A 17,763-nucleotide genomic window follows, 5' to 3' on the forward strand; every position below is an offset into this window, starting at 1 on the left:
ACAAACAAATTAACTCGTTTTATTTAGCTGCATTTTATGTACTTCTTTCCCTGAATTGGCTTCTTTCTATTCTAATCTAGTGATTTGCGGATTTCTTTTATTCCTTTAGCTAATTTTGAAACATGTTTTCAAAGCTTGAAAGCATTTGTGATGAAACTTGATCTGAATGCTTGAAGTTTAGATGACTCATCTTTCTCCATACTTCCTGTAGCGTGTAAAGCAGCCGCTAGATGTCGCTACTTCCCTCAGCGCAAGCAGGAGACCAGAGACATCCAGACTTTTTGTCATGAGAAATAAAATGGTCAAGTTGAAAACACTTGGCGCCTGAGCCAGACTTTAGAAAGGGCTTTCAGAGGCACAACCCCAGGGCGCCAATTTTTTTGAGGGACCCCACCAGATTTATTTTTTTTAGTTTTAAATATTTTTTTCTTTTTTTTTAATGAATGTGTGTTTTGCAAACATTGTACTTTATGTTTTAGGTCCACCCATATAAGGTGAGTTGTAATAATATATTGGAATTTAGAAGTATTTACAAATAAAAACAATACTCGGGTATTAAAAACTGTTCTTGAATATTATGAAGTTATTGTGTTTGTTGGTGTTTTTCTTCTTCAAGTTTAAAGCATGGGGGATCAGAAAGTCTTTAGAAAGAGCTGACAGGGGAAGGAGCCAAATTTTGGGGGCCGGGTTGAAGATGAGGGCACAGATGTTTGTTTTTTTTTCCAAAATTTTATAATTTCTTCTTAATGAGTGCATATTTCACAAACATTGCGCTTTATACAAGTGTCATAGGCCCATATAAGGTGAGCTGTAATAATATTTCTGAAATTTTTATGACTATAAACAATACTCAAGTATAGTATTTTATTTTTTGCAGAAAGAACATGGAGCTACTGGCCAAAGGATGTTTTAAGCTTACCATCATCAGTTGGCATAATTCAGTTATGTTTAGGATTACCTATTAATGTATTAGAAAAATAACTTCTCTTTAGTGAACAGGGCACCAAAATGTTTTCTAGCCCAGGGCCCACATCCATGAAAATCCAGCCCTGCTTGTGCTTCTCAATGATGAACTAACTATGCAAAATTTTACTGGAGAGAATAAACTAATCATATTTTTGTAGAAAAGTGATGTATAAATCATCATTTTAGATCTAAAACATGATTTTTTTAATAAAAGGAAAAAAGTTGCTAATTTTTGGGTGCTAGAAGATTTTCCTTTTAGGTTCAGCAACAAGAACAAGACATCTGTATTGATCACTTTCTGTATTGATCAATTGGTAAAATAAGATAAATGCAGAAGACTGGTTAACAAATGAGAAACTATTTTTATTGAACCTAACATCTGTTTTATTTAAGATTTTGTCTGCGGAAATGCCGCTCTATAAAAAAAGCCACAACAGAATTTCTTTATAAAATCAGATTTGCTCTATTCTGGCATTATGTCAGAAAATCCTCCATATGACCTGCAATTTTATCATCTGTAGTTTGATTTTTAAAAAATCATCTTAAGAAATAATTCCTTTCTTATTAAAAAAAAAGAAAGTTTGCACTGCTAGTGACCTTCAGGCACAGCTTTACATGAAGGAAGATGCTCAGTAAACATGGAGCAGCTGCATCATCGAGGCCTTCTCAACTTCTGATAAATATATGTAATATAATCTTTTGTGAATTCATATCTTACTTTTTAAAGTTAATCAATGTCTGAAAAGTATTTAAATCCAAGACAGCGGTAGAAAGTTGTGGATCTAAATGTCCTTTTTCTGTCCTTTCAGCTGTCTGCTATGTTAATTGGTTTTCTTTTCCACAAACATTTTTGTGCAGAGACAGTAATCTAATGATTCTGTCCGCCTTGCATCTGGGTTTTAACTTCCCTTCAGGTTTAAGTTTTGACCTGCTGGATTGATTTGAACCAAAGTTGTGAGCTGGAGCAGAGAAGAGCAGCAGACAGACGATGCCACCATCTCCCTGCTTTGGCAGAACATCTAATATTGTCATTACGCCCAACAAAGAGACGCTTTGTTTAGTGGAAAAGCAGCTGCGTTTTCTCCACACCAGACAAGAACAAACTCCGGCACAGAGCAGACATGGAGGCCTTTATTGTTCAACTATATTTATAGTACAGTGCCACATCGCTCAGCCGCCGTCGACTCTCCGACACACAGTCAACTTTTAACCACCATCATGCATACAAACACACACACACACACTCGCTGTTTCTATGTAAACATTGCAGACTTTGAGAGAGATAGAAAAAGCAAGGTTTTCATCAACTGGTTTCTCTCTTTTCAAGACTTCAGAAAGGGAGACACACACACTTACACACACACATAAATGTTTTGCTTGGTTGTTTACCATCGGGGGGAGGGGCGATAAAAACGTCTGGTCCTCTCTAAACAAACAATTCTCATTCAAGCAAATATTTTGTCAAAGTGTAGTTAAAGTTTTTCCTTATGGATGCGTTCGGTAGGCAGAAGGAACAATAGTGAAATTCAAGTGAAACATCTAGCACTGATAAAGTTCTTTCTTACAATCCTTCCTACAGGTAAAAGGCCTTGTGTGTTAGTTCCCTTATGTTGTTGCAGAATGTAACGTCCCATCTGGAGCTGCATTACCTTTTAGCACGTACAAAGTACAAAGCATTGGTTTTAGGGTAGTACTTAGCATTTTGCTTCTTGTCCATGAGGCCTCCAAAAATGATGAGCTCCCCCCTGCCCTGCACCACGGTGTGAAGGCTGGTCTCCGGAGGCCCCGTGACGGCCGCGGGCGTCCCGTTACCGTAAACTTTCCAGGACACGACCCCCGCAGACTTGGCCCGGGAAATGTCCAACACATACATCTGCATGGGTTTGCAGTTCAGCGACTGGTACAGCGGTTTGCCAACATTCAGGCTCTGAGGTGGGTGATGGCCGAGGCGCCGCGCTATGGGCGGGATGGCGTGTCCATCGGCTACTGCGGCTTGTGGGGGGCTGGACGAGGAGGACGGAGGGGTTCCTGAGGGGCCGGTCCCTCCTCCACCACCGCTCATGGGAGAAGCCCCCTGTGTTTGAAGGGAAGACGAAGGTGAAGATGAGGAAGATTTATTTTTCACTGCCTCCAGGCCTCGCCGTAGGGCGGCGGGGGACACGGCTCCAGGCGGCGTGAGCGGGGAGCCAGAGGGCGGCGTGTGCAGGCCGTTAGTATTTGGGACGTCGTGGTGCAGAGCGGCGGAGGGAGGCGACTCCCAGCCGTAGTCTGTGGAGCCCGGCAGGTGAGGACGGGAGGGGGGGGAGCAGCCCTGGGCCGGGCTGGTCCGGGGCGACGGGGACGACCCGTTTATTAGGGAGGGGAGCGGAGGGAGGGGGGGGCTGTCGGGGCCTTGAGACGGAGACGGCTGCTGGGACGAGGAGGGGCTCCCGTCTCTGGCGCTTCCTCTGGCTGAGGGTCGCGGTCTGAGCGTGCCCCATCGACCGTTCACACATGGAGCCTCCTCAGCGGCTCCCAGGACGACGCCGGCGGCGCCGCTTCGAACCGGGGACTGAGACCGCAGGGAAGGGGGCTCCGGGCCCAGAGGGGCGGGCGTGGCACTTATGGGGGAAGGTCGCGAGTTAAGACTTGGACTGAGGGGGGCACGGCCGGATGGAGCCTGGGAGAAAACCACGACACACTGGCCCACCTAGCAGAAACACACAGGGGGAAAATCACAAGTTGGAGACAAACATGAAGGAAGCTTCACGCCATCGCCATTTTATATCTCACTGTTACAGGTAAAAAATAGAGACTGTTGCCACAGGGTGTTTTGTACTGACCATACAAATAGTTTATATCCATTAAAGCAACCAAAAATAAGAATAGTCAATAATCTACTCGTGTAATTTTCAGTTTATCATTCAGGTCTGGACTGACACCGAAGTTTATGACAATGATCAACGTCATTTTACCGATGTTGTTATTTTCAGTGTTTTTATTTGATAGTGAATCAGAATTTATCAAATGCAAAAACACTTAGCTGTCTCAAAAGGCAATCGAAACCATAATCAAAAGAAATATTGTTTAATTAAAAGCATAATGTAAGATTGATTCACATTGTTGGTGACATTTAGTACTATTAGCCCTATTTTGGGGTCATTCAATTGACTGTTGACACGTTCAAAGTGGAAGTAGGAAAGCATAAAACAGCAACACGTCAGTATGAAATTAGGAGTGACTTGGTAATGAATAGGGTCGAAGACTCACTTTACAAGCTGGGTGGCACCATAACTCTGGGGCGCCATGGTCCTCGTTCTCCACCTGCAGCTGCTGCCACTTCCATGCAGGACCCTCCATGTGGAGGAGCCAGGCGTCTTTCAGAAGCTGAGAACCACAACAGGAAAGAATTTACTAAAATATGAATGTTGATGTTCTCCAAGCTCTCCCCTCCAGGCAAGATCTTAAAATGTTACTTAAAGAAATATTAACATTCAAGTGTCCTCATAATGGTATTTTGTAATGTTTTAAAAGTTTTTATTCTGAACAGCACTTTGGTCCCTTTAGGCTTTATAAGTAAAGCCATCCTTTTTTTAAATGTCTAAAAAAATGTCTAACCAAGGACCGTTTGCAAATTAGCTTCTGGCTAGAAAACCTTCAGATAAAAAAAAAAGTTGCTTGTTTTTACCATGAAACATTGTTTACTGTTCTGTCCTTGATTAAATAAACTTGAATAAAACAAAAATTAAGATAAAATTATTCATATTAAATTGATATTCATCATTTGTATTCTGAAGAGCTGCATAAAAACCTGTAGGCCAAACATGTGATAATTTCAGACAAAATTTGTCAACAGTAAAATCACATAGAGGCGGCTTCACAACAGAAACTACAGCAGATGAATGAAATGTCTCCAGCTTCTTGATCACCAGATGTAGAGGCTAAAGTCGTAGTTATGCTCCTGTTGCGTATGTAAATACGTATCATGCCTTCAAAGCATTTAACGTGTTGGCGCAGCTGTTAGGCACCCCATCCACTAGAGGGCAGTTCTGAGTTAGAAATGGGAAATGTGGAAGAAGATCCACAACTTCGGTCACCATCTTTTTTTCTGTTCCTCTAGTGTTTGTGATTTTTCAAACTGCATGTTTTGTAAAAATCCCCCAGTGGAAACCCATAATTGTTCTTTTGTCGTCAGTGTAAATTTGTTAGTTGGGGGAAAAAATGGATAATAAAGAAACTTACTGCATTAGGACCGCCGCAGCCTCCCAATATAAGCAAGGTCTTCTCATCAATAACAATCTGAGAGGAAAAACAATTTGTATAATCAATTTTCAAAATGTACACAAAATACAAAAAAGAAGTTAAATAGAAAATAAATCTATTTGATTTAAGTAAGAAAACAACCCTTCTTACTTGTGACTGGCCTCCTCGTGGGTGAGGTGATTGACCCGATGTGGGCGGTTTGGACCAGGACCACTGCTCCAGATCTAGAACCCAGACTTCATTGCTCCTGATTAGAACCAGTCAATAAATAAACAATATTAAAACAGTTGGCTGCAAATGGTTTAATTTTCACTCATGAACATTATCCTTGATATTTCCAACACGATTTTGTGTAAAATTAATAAACTGATGAAATGAGAACCCATCTATAAAGAGCAAAATGTTAAATATATTTTTTATTTCCCCCAGTGAGAAACAACAAATGACATGTCTATTCTTCGACTCTTTTTATTTCCTGTTTTACACTTGGCTGCTATTCTATATGAAGCTAGACGTGCTTCTATTTACAGTGTGGACACAACCAATTTTATTTTTTTATATAAAAATACAGATAAAAAAAGATGAGTTTCATGCCAAGTTGTTAAATCTGCATTGTTTACATTGTAATGTAGCTAAAACATTACAATCAAAGTGCAAAAACTAGATTTACCAGGACTCTGACTTCTAATAGTTAATTAATATTAAAGGTCTGCAACCTGTGGCTTTTGCTTTACTTTTGATTAGCTAAACAATAAGAAATTGTCATATTCTGAGTTTTTTGTAAGTTCTTAGGAAAAATCTGCATTTAATTGCTACAACGGGTTTTAAAAGTAGCTAGTTTCAAAGATCCTTTTCCTAATGTGGAAAAGGATTTTTCTTCCTTTCCCACATTTATAGAAAAGGTTCACCTCAATGTACAAGATTGTTTTTCTACATTTTGTAGTAGAGGATTCATTTTGTTCTGATAACTAAAAATAGAAATCAATGTAAATTTAATTTGTTAGGTTTCATAAACCATTTTAAGTAGCAAATATTTAGAAAATAATTTTTTTGCGACTCAGCAAGTTTTATTTATAGCAGCGGGGGCAAAGGAGTCTCTATAAATGGAAAGAGTTGCCGACCCCTGAACTCCAGCTGTGAACTCCTAATGTTACTCTGATGGGCTACAATATTTCTCCCCACCTACATCCTTTCACAATCAATCATAAACATTTAAATGTACATGAATACTGCTGACGTTACAGTGTACAATAGTGTAATTCATAAAATAATCATACATCTGACGTGCTCCTAACGATCCCCCGAACACTATCATGGAGTTTCCTATTACAGATGATGAGTGGCCTGCCATGGGTGGAGGTCCATGTGTCGTTACTATGCAGTTCCACCTGAAGAAATAGAAGAAAAACAACACAAGAGATGATAAGCAGCTTAACTAAGACATCAACTTTCCAAGGCTTTGTCTAAACCGCACCCTCTGGATGACTGGACTTCCTCTTACCAGTTTTTTGAAGGTGAGTAGGTGTGGATTTCATCAAAGAACCTCTCTGGTTGGTGAAGTGGGTAAGGGCTGGGGCGCGTCCAGCCTCCAAACAGCACCAACAGATCTTTGTGCATCACGAGAGTTGCTCCAGCTTTTGGAGACGGATAGGAGCCTGTGGGAAATAAGACACAAATGAAACTAACATTTTGCTGAAGACGACGCTTGACTGTTAAAAGAAAATGGGACAACACATAAAAACATAAAAGTCTTTAAACTGAGCAGCTGGTTTATAGTTTGCAATTCCTGTTCTGCTTGGTTGTTACCTGAAGCTAACGGGCGGATCCACTCTTTACTGTTTAGGTCAAGTCTCCATAGGTCATTAAAGGCAGCGTTGCAGCTACTCTGAGTGCAGCCTCCGAAAACGTACATGGATTGATTTGAGTCATAATAGCAAGCACCTGAAAAACATAAAAAAACAAACAAACAAGATTACTGGTACAATGTTTAAAAATAATTAGGGAACCATTGCATATAGCTCCTTGCAAAAGTACTCATCTCCCTTTTTCATATTTTGTAACATTATAAACATAAACCTATATGTGACAGACCAACAAAACGTGGTGCAGAACAGGGAAGGGAAAAAAAGTCTGAAGAGTGCACTTTACACACAGCCAACTAGACTCTGATACCCATAAATAAAAAAGAAAGGAAAGTTTTAATCAAATAAAGAAATACATAGTAACTCTGGAGGAGCTGCAGAGAGATCTGTCAGCTACCAGCACGACAAATATCGGGCCTGGAGGAAAAACGTGGCAAGAAAAAGCCAAACTATTGTTTGCCACAAGCCATGTAGGAGACTCAGCAAATAACTAGATGAATCTCTGGAAAGTCCAAAAATTAACTTTCACATTCCATACTCCATGGTGTAAGATTAACACACCATGTGGTACTGATGCTTTTCTTCAACAGGAACAAGAAAGCTGTTCAGAGTTGAATGGAAGATGGATGGAAATGGAACTGGGCGATCCAGAAAGAAAACATGTTAGAGTCTCCAAAAGACTTGAAAGTGGAGCAGCAGGACAGTAATCACAATATAGCCAGAGTTACAGTGGAATGGTTTAATTTAAAACATAGTCAAATGTTAGAACCTCACAGTCTAGACATCCAAATGAGTATCTGGGACAAGACTTGAAATCTGATGTTAACAAAAGCTCTCCGTCCAATCTGACTGAGCCCAAGATATTTTCCAGAGAAGAACTATATCAGATATACATAGAAGTACGTGGGGACAAAACTCAAGACAAGGCTTATAGCAACAGTGTATCTACAGAGTTGAGTGAATACAAATTCACATCTCAAACTGTTCAGATTCTATTTGTGGTAGATTTTGAGCACCATGTGTCCTTTTTTTACCCACTTGACAAATATGTTATTTTATGTTGGATTACTAGATAAAATCCTGAGGTTTGTAGTTGTAATGTGACACCGTCTGAAAGAGGACCAGATGTATGAATATATAATTTGTATGTTGTAAAGTCTACAAATGATATTCAGACATCATGTATTTATTTTGAAGTTAAATTTTGTTATCTCCAGTTTTTAAAACTAATAAAAGTGTCACTTCTTTATGATATGGTGACCTTGCAAAGAACTTTGGCCCCACCTTTAACTGCAGGAGTTAAGTGGGGGGAAAATTATTGACTGGCTTCAGTGATGTAAAGCCATGTATACTGACTGTGTGAAAAGCGCTGAGTGATGGGGGTTCCAGGATACGGATATGTCCGGCTTTCCCATTGGATATTTCCCTCCTGGACAGCTCTCAAAAACCCATGATAACACTGATAGGCAACACCTGTTCAGAAAAAAAAACGAGATAAAGCAACAGAGAAAAGAAAAGCTTCCCAACTGGCAAGCACACCTTAGCGCTGTTATTTCCACATTAACCAAACATGGTGTGACACTAATCGTAATGGCATCAAAGTTTGACAAACTTACCTTTAATAAGACGATACCACTGCTTACACACAAGTGCGGCGGTCTTGTGCTCCTGGTAAGGTGAGAGGAAAGATAAAATATATTCCAGGACTTCCTCTGGCAACTCGACCATCGACCTGCCCTTCCCTTTGGCACCAGTGTCCATGTTCCCTTCCTGACTACAGGTCCCCATCTTTCCCTCCACCTCGTCTCTTAACTCTGCACCCTCATCCTCTGTATCCATGGCAACAAAGTATCCATCTTCATTGTCGGGGGAAAGGGACATTATTGTCTGTTGAGACACATGAAGACATGTTGATGATGTACACAACAGTGCTCATAAACATGATTACCAAAGATCATGCAGTGATGGGTCAAAGTGTCACTTTCTCCTTTAACCTGGAGGAGATTTACCTGCTTTGTTTGGTTCTTTCTACTAAATCATAAGGACGACGAAGCCTTGCATTAAAGTTAAACAGATTTGCTCCTGCTGAGAAATCTTAGGGGTGTTGTGAAGGTGTGACCAGGGTGAACATTTTTCTGACACAGCGTGTATGACGGCTCAATTAATCGGAATAGTTGATTCTTCAAACTGTTCGGCTTCGTTCGTCCCAGTTTGTTCTATTAGCCACGTCTAGCTAGCTATCTTTAGCCTCCGTATAATAAATGAATCACTGGACTGCTAATGCTAACTACTTTTAAAAGCTTTCTACCGCTTCCAAAGCATTTTAAAGTTGTAATAATGTTAAGAGATTATATAGGTTACTTCATACATAAAAACACAGTTTACCAGCTGGAAACCGAACTGTTCACTTGATGAATTTAACGGTTGATCCTGGTTTGCTAGCATATGCTAACGCTAGCTAGCCTACCAGCTGCAACCAGGCTAACAGCAGTTACATGTACCAGTTCATCTTCAACTGACAATCTTTATAACACATATTTTCCCCAAATTATACTTTTCTGGCAACTTATGAAAATCTATCAGTTCTTCGATGTCTTACCGACATGACATCCACAGTCAGCATCAGCTAAATGCTACCTCCATTCTTGTTTCTGTATATAATCGTTGCTAATATTAGCCTCAGTAGAAGGACTGTGTATGTCAGGGTTCTCCGCTGAAATGTTGATAATTTTACTGTGTATTAGTTGGGGGGGGGAAATCCGGCTCATACCTTTGTTCCAGGTCAGTTAATTTTCAGGGTTCTGGGTGTGTATATGTCCTCCTCCACCCCGGTTATCAGCTCCGCTGGTTCCTGTGCTGCCTCCATGCAATCGCCATCTTCCGCTGTGAGAGCAGCTCCTTCCCTCAGTAGCTCCGCTTCGGAACAGCCTCTGTAAAGGCGGGGGGATGTGTGTGGCACCAGGGGTGGGTCTCATCAGGCCCAGGCTCTGCTCTCCCAACTGTTGATCAAAGAGGAAGACATATGTAATTTATAGAGATAGATATATATGTATATTGAAAAAACTGGTATTCAGTTTTCATGACAACGTATTATTGACTAATTGATAGGCATCAGTCCGTTTAGTGTTTGTTGACCCACAGAAGCGTTGGAAACTCTATACAAAGATTTCTTGTTTAGACTGCAGTCTCATTCGCAGTCATATTTTGGGCCACCGTTATATAAAAGCTAAACAAGTTGATAAAGAGCCTTGACTCTTACCTAGGGATTGTTATGGAGCCTATAAAGCTGATTGTGCAAAGGAAGGTTGATTAAGTCAAAACAGAACGGGCAAACATAATCATCCTATTCAAAAGACAGTTACTCAACAGCAGCGTTTCTTCACTCAAAGGCCTCTTCAGAAGCACTGAAGAGCAAAACCCATGCTATAACTCACATCCACTACTGTAGCATCCTATCAATATTCTTTGAATCGATTAGAATTGAATTGAATGGCTCCATTGTTGTGTCCTTGGGCAAGAGACTTCACCTGCCTTGCCTGCTGTTAGTAGTCAGATGGCCCATTGGCACCAGTGCCTGGCAGCCTTGCTTCTGTCAAACTGCCCTATTGTACAGCTACAATGTAGCTTACCACCAACAGTGTGTGAATGGCTTCAGTGTTTCCCAACCCTGGTGCTCAAGGCACACTGCCCTACATGTTTTAGGTATTTCCTTGCTTCAGTCCAGCTGATTTCAATTGATGACAGATTAACAGGTGTTTGTTGAACTGCAATCAGTTGAATCAGGCACATTAAAGCAGGGAAACCTCTAAAACATGTATGACAGTGTGCCTTGAGGACCAGGGTTAGGAAACACTGGGCTAAATGACAGAACAGGAAGCGCTTTGGGGTCCTCTGGTCTTAATAAAGCATTATACAAGCACAGGTCACACATCCATTACCAACCAATACAAAGTGCATAGAAGTTTACAGAGTAACACCTGGCTGCAGGCCAGACAGGATGCCTGTTTCTGTCATTTGCCTGGGTAAGACATGACATCAGGATGCACACTGGGAAGAAGACAAGCTGGCAGAGGCAATGAAGGCTCAGGCAATCTTCTGCTGGGAAAGCTTGTACTGAAATCTACTTCGAAACCTCTCTGGATGATGAAGCTTCTCACCTCATGTTTAGTGTCCAACCAGCCAGAAACTAGTGTTACCCTCTGGAATCTGGGCTCTTATTCTTTCGGTCATGATCCTTAACTCTTGATTATTTAGAAGTGTCCACATATCAAAAAACACTAGTCCTTGCTTACCATTGTAGTGCTAACTGCTGTTAGCAATGTAGCACAATGACAATGCATTTCTCAGTATTTTCTGCACTTAAACACTGAAAGAGCATAATCACAAATTGATTTTGTACAATGAACCACCAATTTTCACTATGGTATGAGCACTGTAACCATACTGGATCCTACACTCAGGAATGCTTCGCAAACAATTTCCCTGTTGGAAGTCATTTCTGGTTACCCATAATTCTGACTTTGGTGTTGAAATAGAGCGCACAAAGGAAAATATGTTTGAACACATAAATAAAGTGAATAAAATGGTCTAGTATCACAATCATTTGCAAATCCAAATTGTTTTCTGACTTATAACTAGAACATGGTCAGCTCATATGTGACAGCAATACCAAATCTGGGTGCTGACTCTAGAAACAAACCAAGTTCAGCAACTGGAACTCCAAAAACCACTGGTGTAGTTGTTTTGAGCTCCTAGACTAGCTACAGTATAAAAAAACAAGCTGATAACATTGTTTTTATTGGTATTCTTTGCATTTAAATAACTAGAAACATACCTTAAAATAGATGTGATAGGTGTGCCACTGGTTTAGTAAGATTCAAAATGTCAGAAAAGCAAATAGGGTGTTTATTATGGAGATGTACAAATCAATCAGCCAATTTGTCCTGGATTACTTCTGATTGGTGGGATTTTTCAGGCCAGAAACGGAAAAATCTGAATAATAAAGCAAACTAGGAACACGTTTTGCTTAATAAATGTTTAATGCTTAATGAAGGGTTTAATGTTGTACTTTCAAGAACTTTTCTGAACTTTAGTACCACAAATAAGGCACAAGAGTACTCCCGAGTAAGTGATGTTTACATCTGTAGAGAATACATTTTGTTTTTCATTTTACTTTTACAAAATACACAAATTTGTTTGAAAATAAAGATTTAATAGAATATTGTAATTTGCCCAAAGAAGGTCACATTTACATTATTAAGGCCTCAAAACGCTGTTTTTTCGCGAAACAAGTGTAGTTGAAATATGACGCCATCTTCATTAGGTCAGCGTCATTCATGTGGCTAACTGACGTTGCAACGTCATTTCCGTTCCTCAGTCAAAACGGTTACATTAGCTTAGCGGTGGGTTTTATCCGACTGAATCTCTCCGCTGTTTGGTGAATATTTCACAATTTTTCTTTGCTGTTAAAGTGACTCAGCTTTTACCAGAGAGCGGTCCTGACGCAGAATTAAAAATAACCGGAAGTCGGGTTGAGATTGTCATTTCAGTTGAGCGTCAGGCTAACACACGGCCAAATAAAGGTTTACGGATTTGTTCCTTCAGCTTACCCCAGACCAGAAAACCAAGTGAAACCTGAGTCCCCAGCAAGTCTGCCCGGCCTAGCCTCGCCGTCTCATGCCCTCAGCTGGGACCGGATATAGTTTTCCGGAGGAGCGAAGAGGCAGCCTGTCAGAGTCCTGCTAAACATGGAGGATGAGGAGGTAGCCGAGAGCTGGGAAGAAGCTGCGGACAGTGGGGTGAGTTGGACTAACATTTTTTAACAAGATAATGCTTATTTCAGGTTTACAGCAAACTAATCACCTGGCAGAAAACAACTGGGTCGCTGCAAATGTTCAGTTTCCAGCTACATAAGCAATTTATTTTGGCCTTATTTCCTTGCCCATGTTTCATGGGTCAAGAGTTTGATTTTGCAGGCCGAATCCGTCAGGTACTGTCATAACTAAGTTTGTTTTCACCTCACTTCTACTTTTAAATTAGTAACGTTTTTTTCAACATTATGGCACGGGTAAGTGGGAAAAACAGTTTGAATTATATGAAGTAACAACTTTTTCCTAAACCACGTTAGATCCGCCCATTGCGGAAATAACAGCAATGCGGTTAATTATTGTCTCACTTTTTTTCATTTTCCTAAAAAGATTCTCTAATACTGGAAACTTTATGCACAATTTATCTTCCTGTTTGGAGTAACAGGCAAAGGTCTTGTTATTAAGGTAGTTTCTGAATGAATTTAACTATTTATGGCTGTGATTTTGTAGATAGAAGTTCATATCTGACCTCCATTTTATTAAAGTGGGGGCATCATGCAAAATACACTTTTTTAGCTTCATATCATTTTATTATGCTATTCCATCATCTAAAAACATACCTGGAGTGTTTTTGATTCTTTCATGCATGTTTGAGAAATCCTTCAATCTCCCATGGCAACCATTCAGGGACGATCTAATTGGTTGCTCCCCTCACTCAGCTCCTTCAGACTAGCGACAGCAGCAATTAGCAAACTGCACATAAGTTGAGTTTATCATAGAAACTACTTCTCAGTGCAACGTTCCTATGAGTGCCTACAGCATCACGGAGGAGCATTGTGATGATGCGCTGAAGTAGGAGAGAGTAAGAGCTTCTTAACGAGACACAGGCCAATTTCATAGCGTCAAATTACGAAGTTAAATTTCTTTGAAGTTATTTTTGATGTGTGTGGCATTTTTGTAACAAACTTATTTTATAGTGCTATAAGAAAATGCATAATGCCCTCCCTTTAGAATTTCTTTTATTATGTTACAATTAATTGAATTTAATTTTGAAAAACTAACTGCCTAATTTTCAGTAAAAGAAGAGATGTATTTAAGACTAAATATAAGTGTGAAGCTTTAATTAAAATACAAAAAGCATTTAACGCAGTCTGAACGATTTGACATTGAAACGTTAGAATCCTTTTTTCTTTCTCATTATAATCTCCTTGGATAGATTTTAAGTGCTAGCACTCCTGTTGGATGTCAAATTAAAAATAAATAGATAAATCGGACATTAGAAGTAATTATTCAATACTTTTGGCCAAATCTTTAATACATAAACTCTTATGATTTACTCCTAGTTTTAATGCATTTTTAAAGAAAATAACAATGTGTAAAATGTTAGTTGAAATTTCAAAAACCTTGTTAGTCTAATGTAGTTTCATTATCTACATTTTTACATGTTTCTAAATATATACTCATTTCACTGTGTATATATTTGTGTTCTATGGAACTTAAAATGTTTTTTTATCTTTTTGTTTTTATGAATTTTAACTCAGACTAACCACACTGTGTTTGCTGAAGAATATTTTTTCTGAAATCAGTGTTTGTTGTAGTTTTTACTTTTTCCAGAGGTTTTTGTTGTGAAAAAGCTGAGAGTATTCATAAGTCATAGATGAGGTCAGTGTTGCTCTGTTTGCATAACTCAAACAAAAATAGCAAGAATTTATCTAAATGTCAGCTTATTCCGTTTTTAAATGCCAGCATACCTCAGCCACTGGAGGGCTTGTGTTTTACATATTATCAGTATGTACTCCTACATGATGCTTCACGTGTCTCAGATCATGTATATTTAAATACAAATTTACAGGTCGCCTAACTGGTAATGGTTTGTTTCCCTTCAGGAGATTGAGAGGAGACTTGAGGCAAAGCTAAAGATAAATCAGGAAGCAAAGTAAGTGACCAATCCCTAAATTACCAGATTTTTCTTTTAAGAAAAAAACTCAAGTGGTTTTATTTTCGCAGGAAGACCAGTTTAAAGTCTGCTAGCTCTCCGGTGCGAACAGCGATTGTAGTCCAAGACGACTCCTTGCCGGCGGCTCCTCCGCCTCAGATTCGGATTTTAAAGCGTCCTTCCAACAACGGTACTGCTGGGAACTCTGCGTCCTCGTCTCGTCCCTCGCAGCAGATGAAGTCGCTGGCCCAACGGGAGGCAGAATACGCAGAGGCCCGCAGGAGGATTCTGGGTAGTGCTTCTTCAGAGGAAACCCCTCAGGACAATCCAAGCCAGGACCGGTAATGCATCACATCAGTAGCAGTAAACATGCACAACATCCATCTCAATGGATTTTTATGTTACTAAAATGTTAAATTAGTGAAGTTCATCTATATATTTTAAAATACATAGTGATACATTTATATGAGACCATTTCTTAATTTGTATGATTATGGCTTACAGCTTGATCTCGACTGCTAAGTGTTTATCTTGTCACGTCAACAGGGCTTCTCGTATGAATGTGCAGCAGCAGCAGCAGCCGTTGGAAATAGTTCGTCCAAACAATCATGCGATCCGTCAGCCTTCCGGTCCTGATGGCACCTCTGGCTTCCGGCTCTGCAGATAAAGTGAAGCTGCTTGCTGCGAAGAAACCGCTGCCTCTTGGTGAGAGGCGGAGCAGGGGAGAAATTAATGGGGTGTTTTGCGTGATTTCCAAAGAGCAGAGTGGTGGGATGACATCAAATTTGACTAAAATAAGGAGTTAAATTTACTTGTCCGCCATCTCTCTGCTTTGCACGCTCTGATTGGATCTTTGCCTTTTGCCTTGTCTTTTCCCTCTGTTGAACCTTACAAGGCGGCTGGCCAGAGGTCAAGGATTCAAAAGCCCCTCGGTTCCTCATTGGGAACAGGCTTTAATCTCTCGCCCCACGCACACTGTGATACTCTGATGTGCGCTCCGATTTTAAATCTGCAAAGTGTTCGTCACTTCAGGGAGAATGAGGAGAACTAGACGAGTCTTTTCTCCCTGGCGAAGCGCGGGTCACAGCTGGACGTCCACCAACAGGAAGGCCTCAGCGAGTTGAGAGGAAGTGGATCGCACAGTGCCAAGAACTGCCCGTTTAGCTGACCGAGTGCAAGGTGGTGGAACGCTGCGCTGATTGGACCTGTCGAGTGAAAGTGCACAGTGCCGAATAATGTGTCTTAGTCCTGCAGATGGTGGCTCAGAGCAGCGGGGAGGCAACCTCTGGCCAAAAACCGTGATCAGAACGAAGAGTCACTAAATCTGTTTCTACAAGCAATAACAATGAAATTACTTCCTGGATTTGTTTTTTTTGTGTGTGTTTGTGTATGTTTTGTTTTAAACTGTTAACATTGTTTCTCCATGGTTTCTTTTTTTGTTTCTGTGATATAGTATTTTTAAATAAGGAGATTTGTTGACTGTTTAGAAAATAGGTTGCAATAGAAGCATTCATTTGCAATGTCGTTAATTTGATCAAGTTTGAGGGAATTGTGAATTAGGAATCAGAATTTCTGGTGTTTCATTGTTCTTGTGTGTGCTGCGTCAGCAGAAGAAGTGTTGGAGCGTTAATGGCGCCATCAGGCCCAGAAAGACATCGAGGAAATATCAGAGAACGTAACTTTTAATCAGCGCTCTGTGGAACGAAGCCAAATTTATCTTCCTGGTTTTGACGAAAGTCTTCCTGGCAGGTTTTTTTCTTTTTTTAAACGCAACAGGGTTTTTATTGTAGCGTACGCTTGTTTTCCACCGATTGAAAATGGTTTACAAAATCCATAATATGATTAAAAACTGAGGAGTTGAACGAACTGACAGCTGGCGTCCCAATAATTAAACTCTAAGTTTGCCCCTTTGCAGTTTTGAACACAGTCACTTCATACCCACCAAACTTCAAATCTTCATCCATCAGGGAAGCGATTTGATGATTGAAGTAACTATTTATAATTGTACTAAGAACTACTATAAGGATATGTAGTTATACGACTCCTGTAAAACAAATTATTTCTATCATATTTCATTAGAATCAATTGGCTTCAATGGTGATCAGAACCATAAATAATGGAAACTGTTCAGAAATTAATTGGAAATATATTAAAGTTGATCCAAGATTTTTATCTATATCTCACTTTACAAAATGGAAGTAGGAACTGACCGAAGAGCAACTCGACCTCGAGCCTTTGAACCTTTTGTGACGTTACGCCTTAAATTAACCCGCCTAACAACAAACGCTCACAAGTGGGGTCATTTGGATTACATTTGAAGCCGTTTTAGTGCTTGTACACAGCAGGAGTTGTTTTGTTTTTTTTTAGAGCAAATTCACAGCCGCATTTGTTTTTTTCTGCTTTGAATGCAGTTTTTTCAAACCGTTTTAGACGCATCAATGTGAAGCCTCCTATCTGGAAATGGTTGCAGTTTGAGATCTACTGTCCAGCAGCTCTAGTCACTGACATGCTTCATTTGGATGTTATTTGTTTACCTTTATGAGTTGATTTACTCTGCTTCAGGCAGCATGGATCTGGACCTATCACCTTAAGCTTTAAAGGAACCGTTCTCTGGGATTTGGATCAGTCATACTCTTTTAGCAGAGGTGTATGACGTTACATCGTCTGGCTTTGAGGCAAAAAGGATTTATCACTTAAAGCTGATGTGCAGTGTGATCAACTCATGATGCTTTATTGCAGATATTCACAGCCGGCTGTCTAGTTTGATGCCCATTTGATGTCATTGTTTTAAAACTTGAAGAATCCAAATGAAATTCGAATACCCTTTAATAAACATTTAAAGATGCCGTCTAGAATATTTTTTCTTTTCTCTGGATTTTACTTGGAATTTGTTGACAGATGTGGACTTTTTGTTTCTCAGCAAGTGGATTGGCTTTAAATTGTTGCCTTT

General features: G+C 40.0%; 2 protein-coding genes across 2 annotated transcripts; one reads left to right on the forward strand and one right to left on the reverse strand.

Moving 5' to 3' along the window:
* Positions 1-2,075: 2,075 nt before the first annotated feature.
* Positions 2,076-12,790, reverse strand: fbxo42 (F-box protein 42). Its single transcript, XM_032549282.1, has 11 exons — positions 12,680-12,790; positions 9,841-10,069; positions 8,687-8,957; positions 8,427-8,543; positions 7,015-7,149; positions 6,710-6,863; positions 6,486-6,596; positions 5,359-5,455; positions 5,188-5,244; positions 4,216-4,332; positions 2,076-3,655 (listed from the first exon to the last, which is right to left on the reverse strand). Exons 3-11 carry the CDS (start codon positions 8,949-8,951, stop codon positions 2,612-2,614), a joined length of 2,097 nt encoding a protein of 698 aa, XP_032405173.1. The 5' UTR covers positions 8,952-8,957; positions 9,841-10,069; positions 12,680-12,790; the 3' UTR covers positions 2,076-2,611.
* LOC116710299 (SUZ domain-containing protein 1) lies at positions 12,716-17,662 on the forward strand. The gene is made up of 4 exons (XM_032549283.1): positions 12,716-12,868; positions 14,764-14,813; positions 14,885-15,154; positions 15,360-17,662. Exons 1-4 carry the CDS (start codon positions 12,818-12,820, stop codon positions 15,478-15,480), a joined length of 492 nt encoding a protein of 163 aa, XP_032405174.1. The 5' UTR covers positions 12,716-12,817; the 3' UTR covers positions 15,481-17,662.
* The last annotated feature ends 101 nt before the right edge of the window (positions 17,663-17,763 follow it).

This window comes from Xiphophorus hellerii, chromosome 20 (genome assembly GCF_003331165.1).
Source record: "Xiphophorus hellerii strain 12219 chromosome 20, Xiphophorus_hellerii-4.1, whole genome shotgun sequence".
Classification (NCBI taxonomy): domain Eukaryota; kingdom Metazoa; phylum Chordata; class Actinopteri; order Cyprinodontiformes; family Poeciliidae; genus Xiphophorus; species Xiphophorus hellerii.

Coding starts and splice junctions, on each gene's coding strand:
- fbxo42 (XM_032549282.1), bottom strand. CDS start 8,951: ATGTCCCTTTCCCCCGACAATGAAGATGGATACTTTGTTGCCATGGAT. Junction 8,544..8,686: donor GTGGTATCGTCTTATTAAAG/GTAAGTTTGTCA, acceptor TTTTCTGAACAG/GTGTTGCCTATCAGTGTTAT. Junction 6,597..6,709: donor TACTCACCTTCAAAAAACTG/GTAAGAGGAAGT, acceptor CTATTTCTTCAG/GTGGAACTGCATAGTAACGA.
- LOC116710299 (XM_032549283.1), top strand. CDS start 12,818: ATGGAGGATGAGGAGGTAGCCGAGAGCTGGGAAGAAGCTGCGGACAGT. Junction 12,869..14,763: donor AAGAAGCTGCGGACAGTGGG/GTGAGTTGGACT, acceptor GTTTCCCTTCAG/GAGATTGAGAGGAGACTTGA. Junction 14,814..14,884: donor AAGATAAATCAGGAAGCAAA/GTAAGTGACCAA, acceptor TTATTTTCGCAG/GAAGACCAGTTTAAAGTCTG.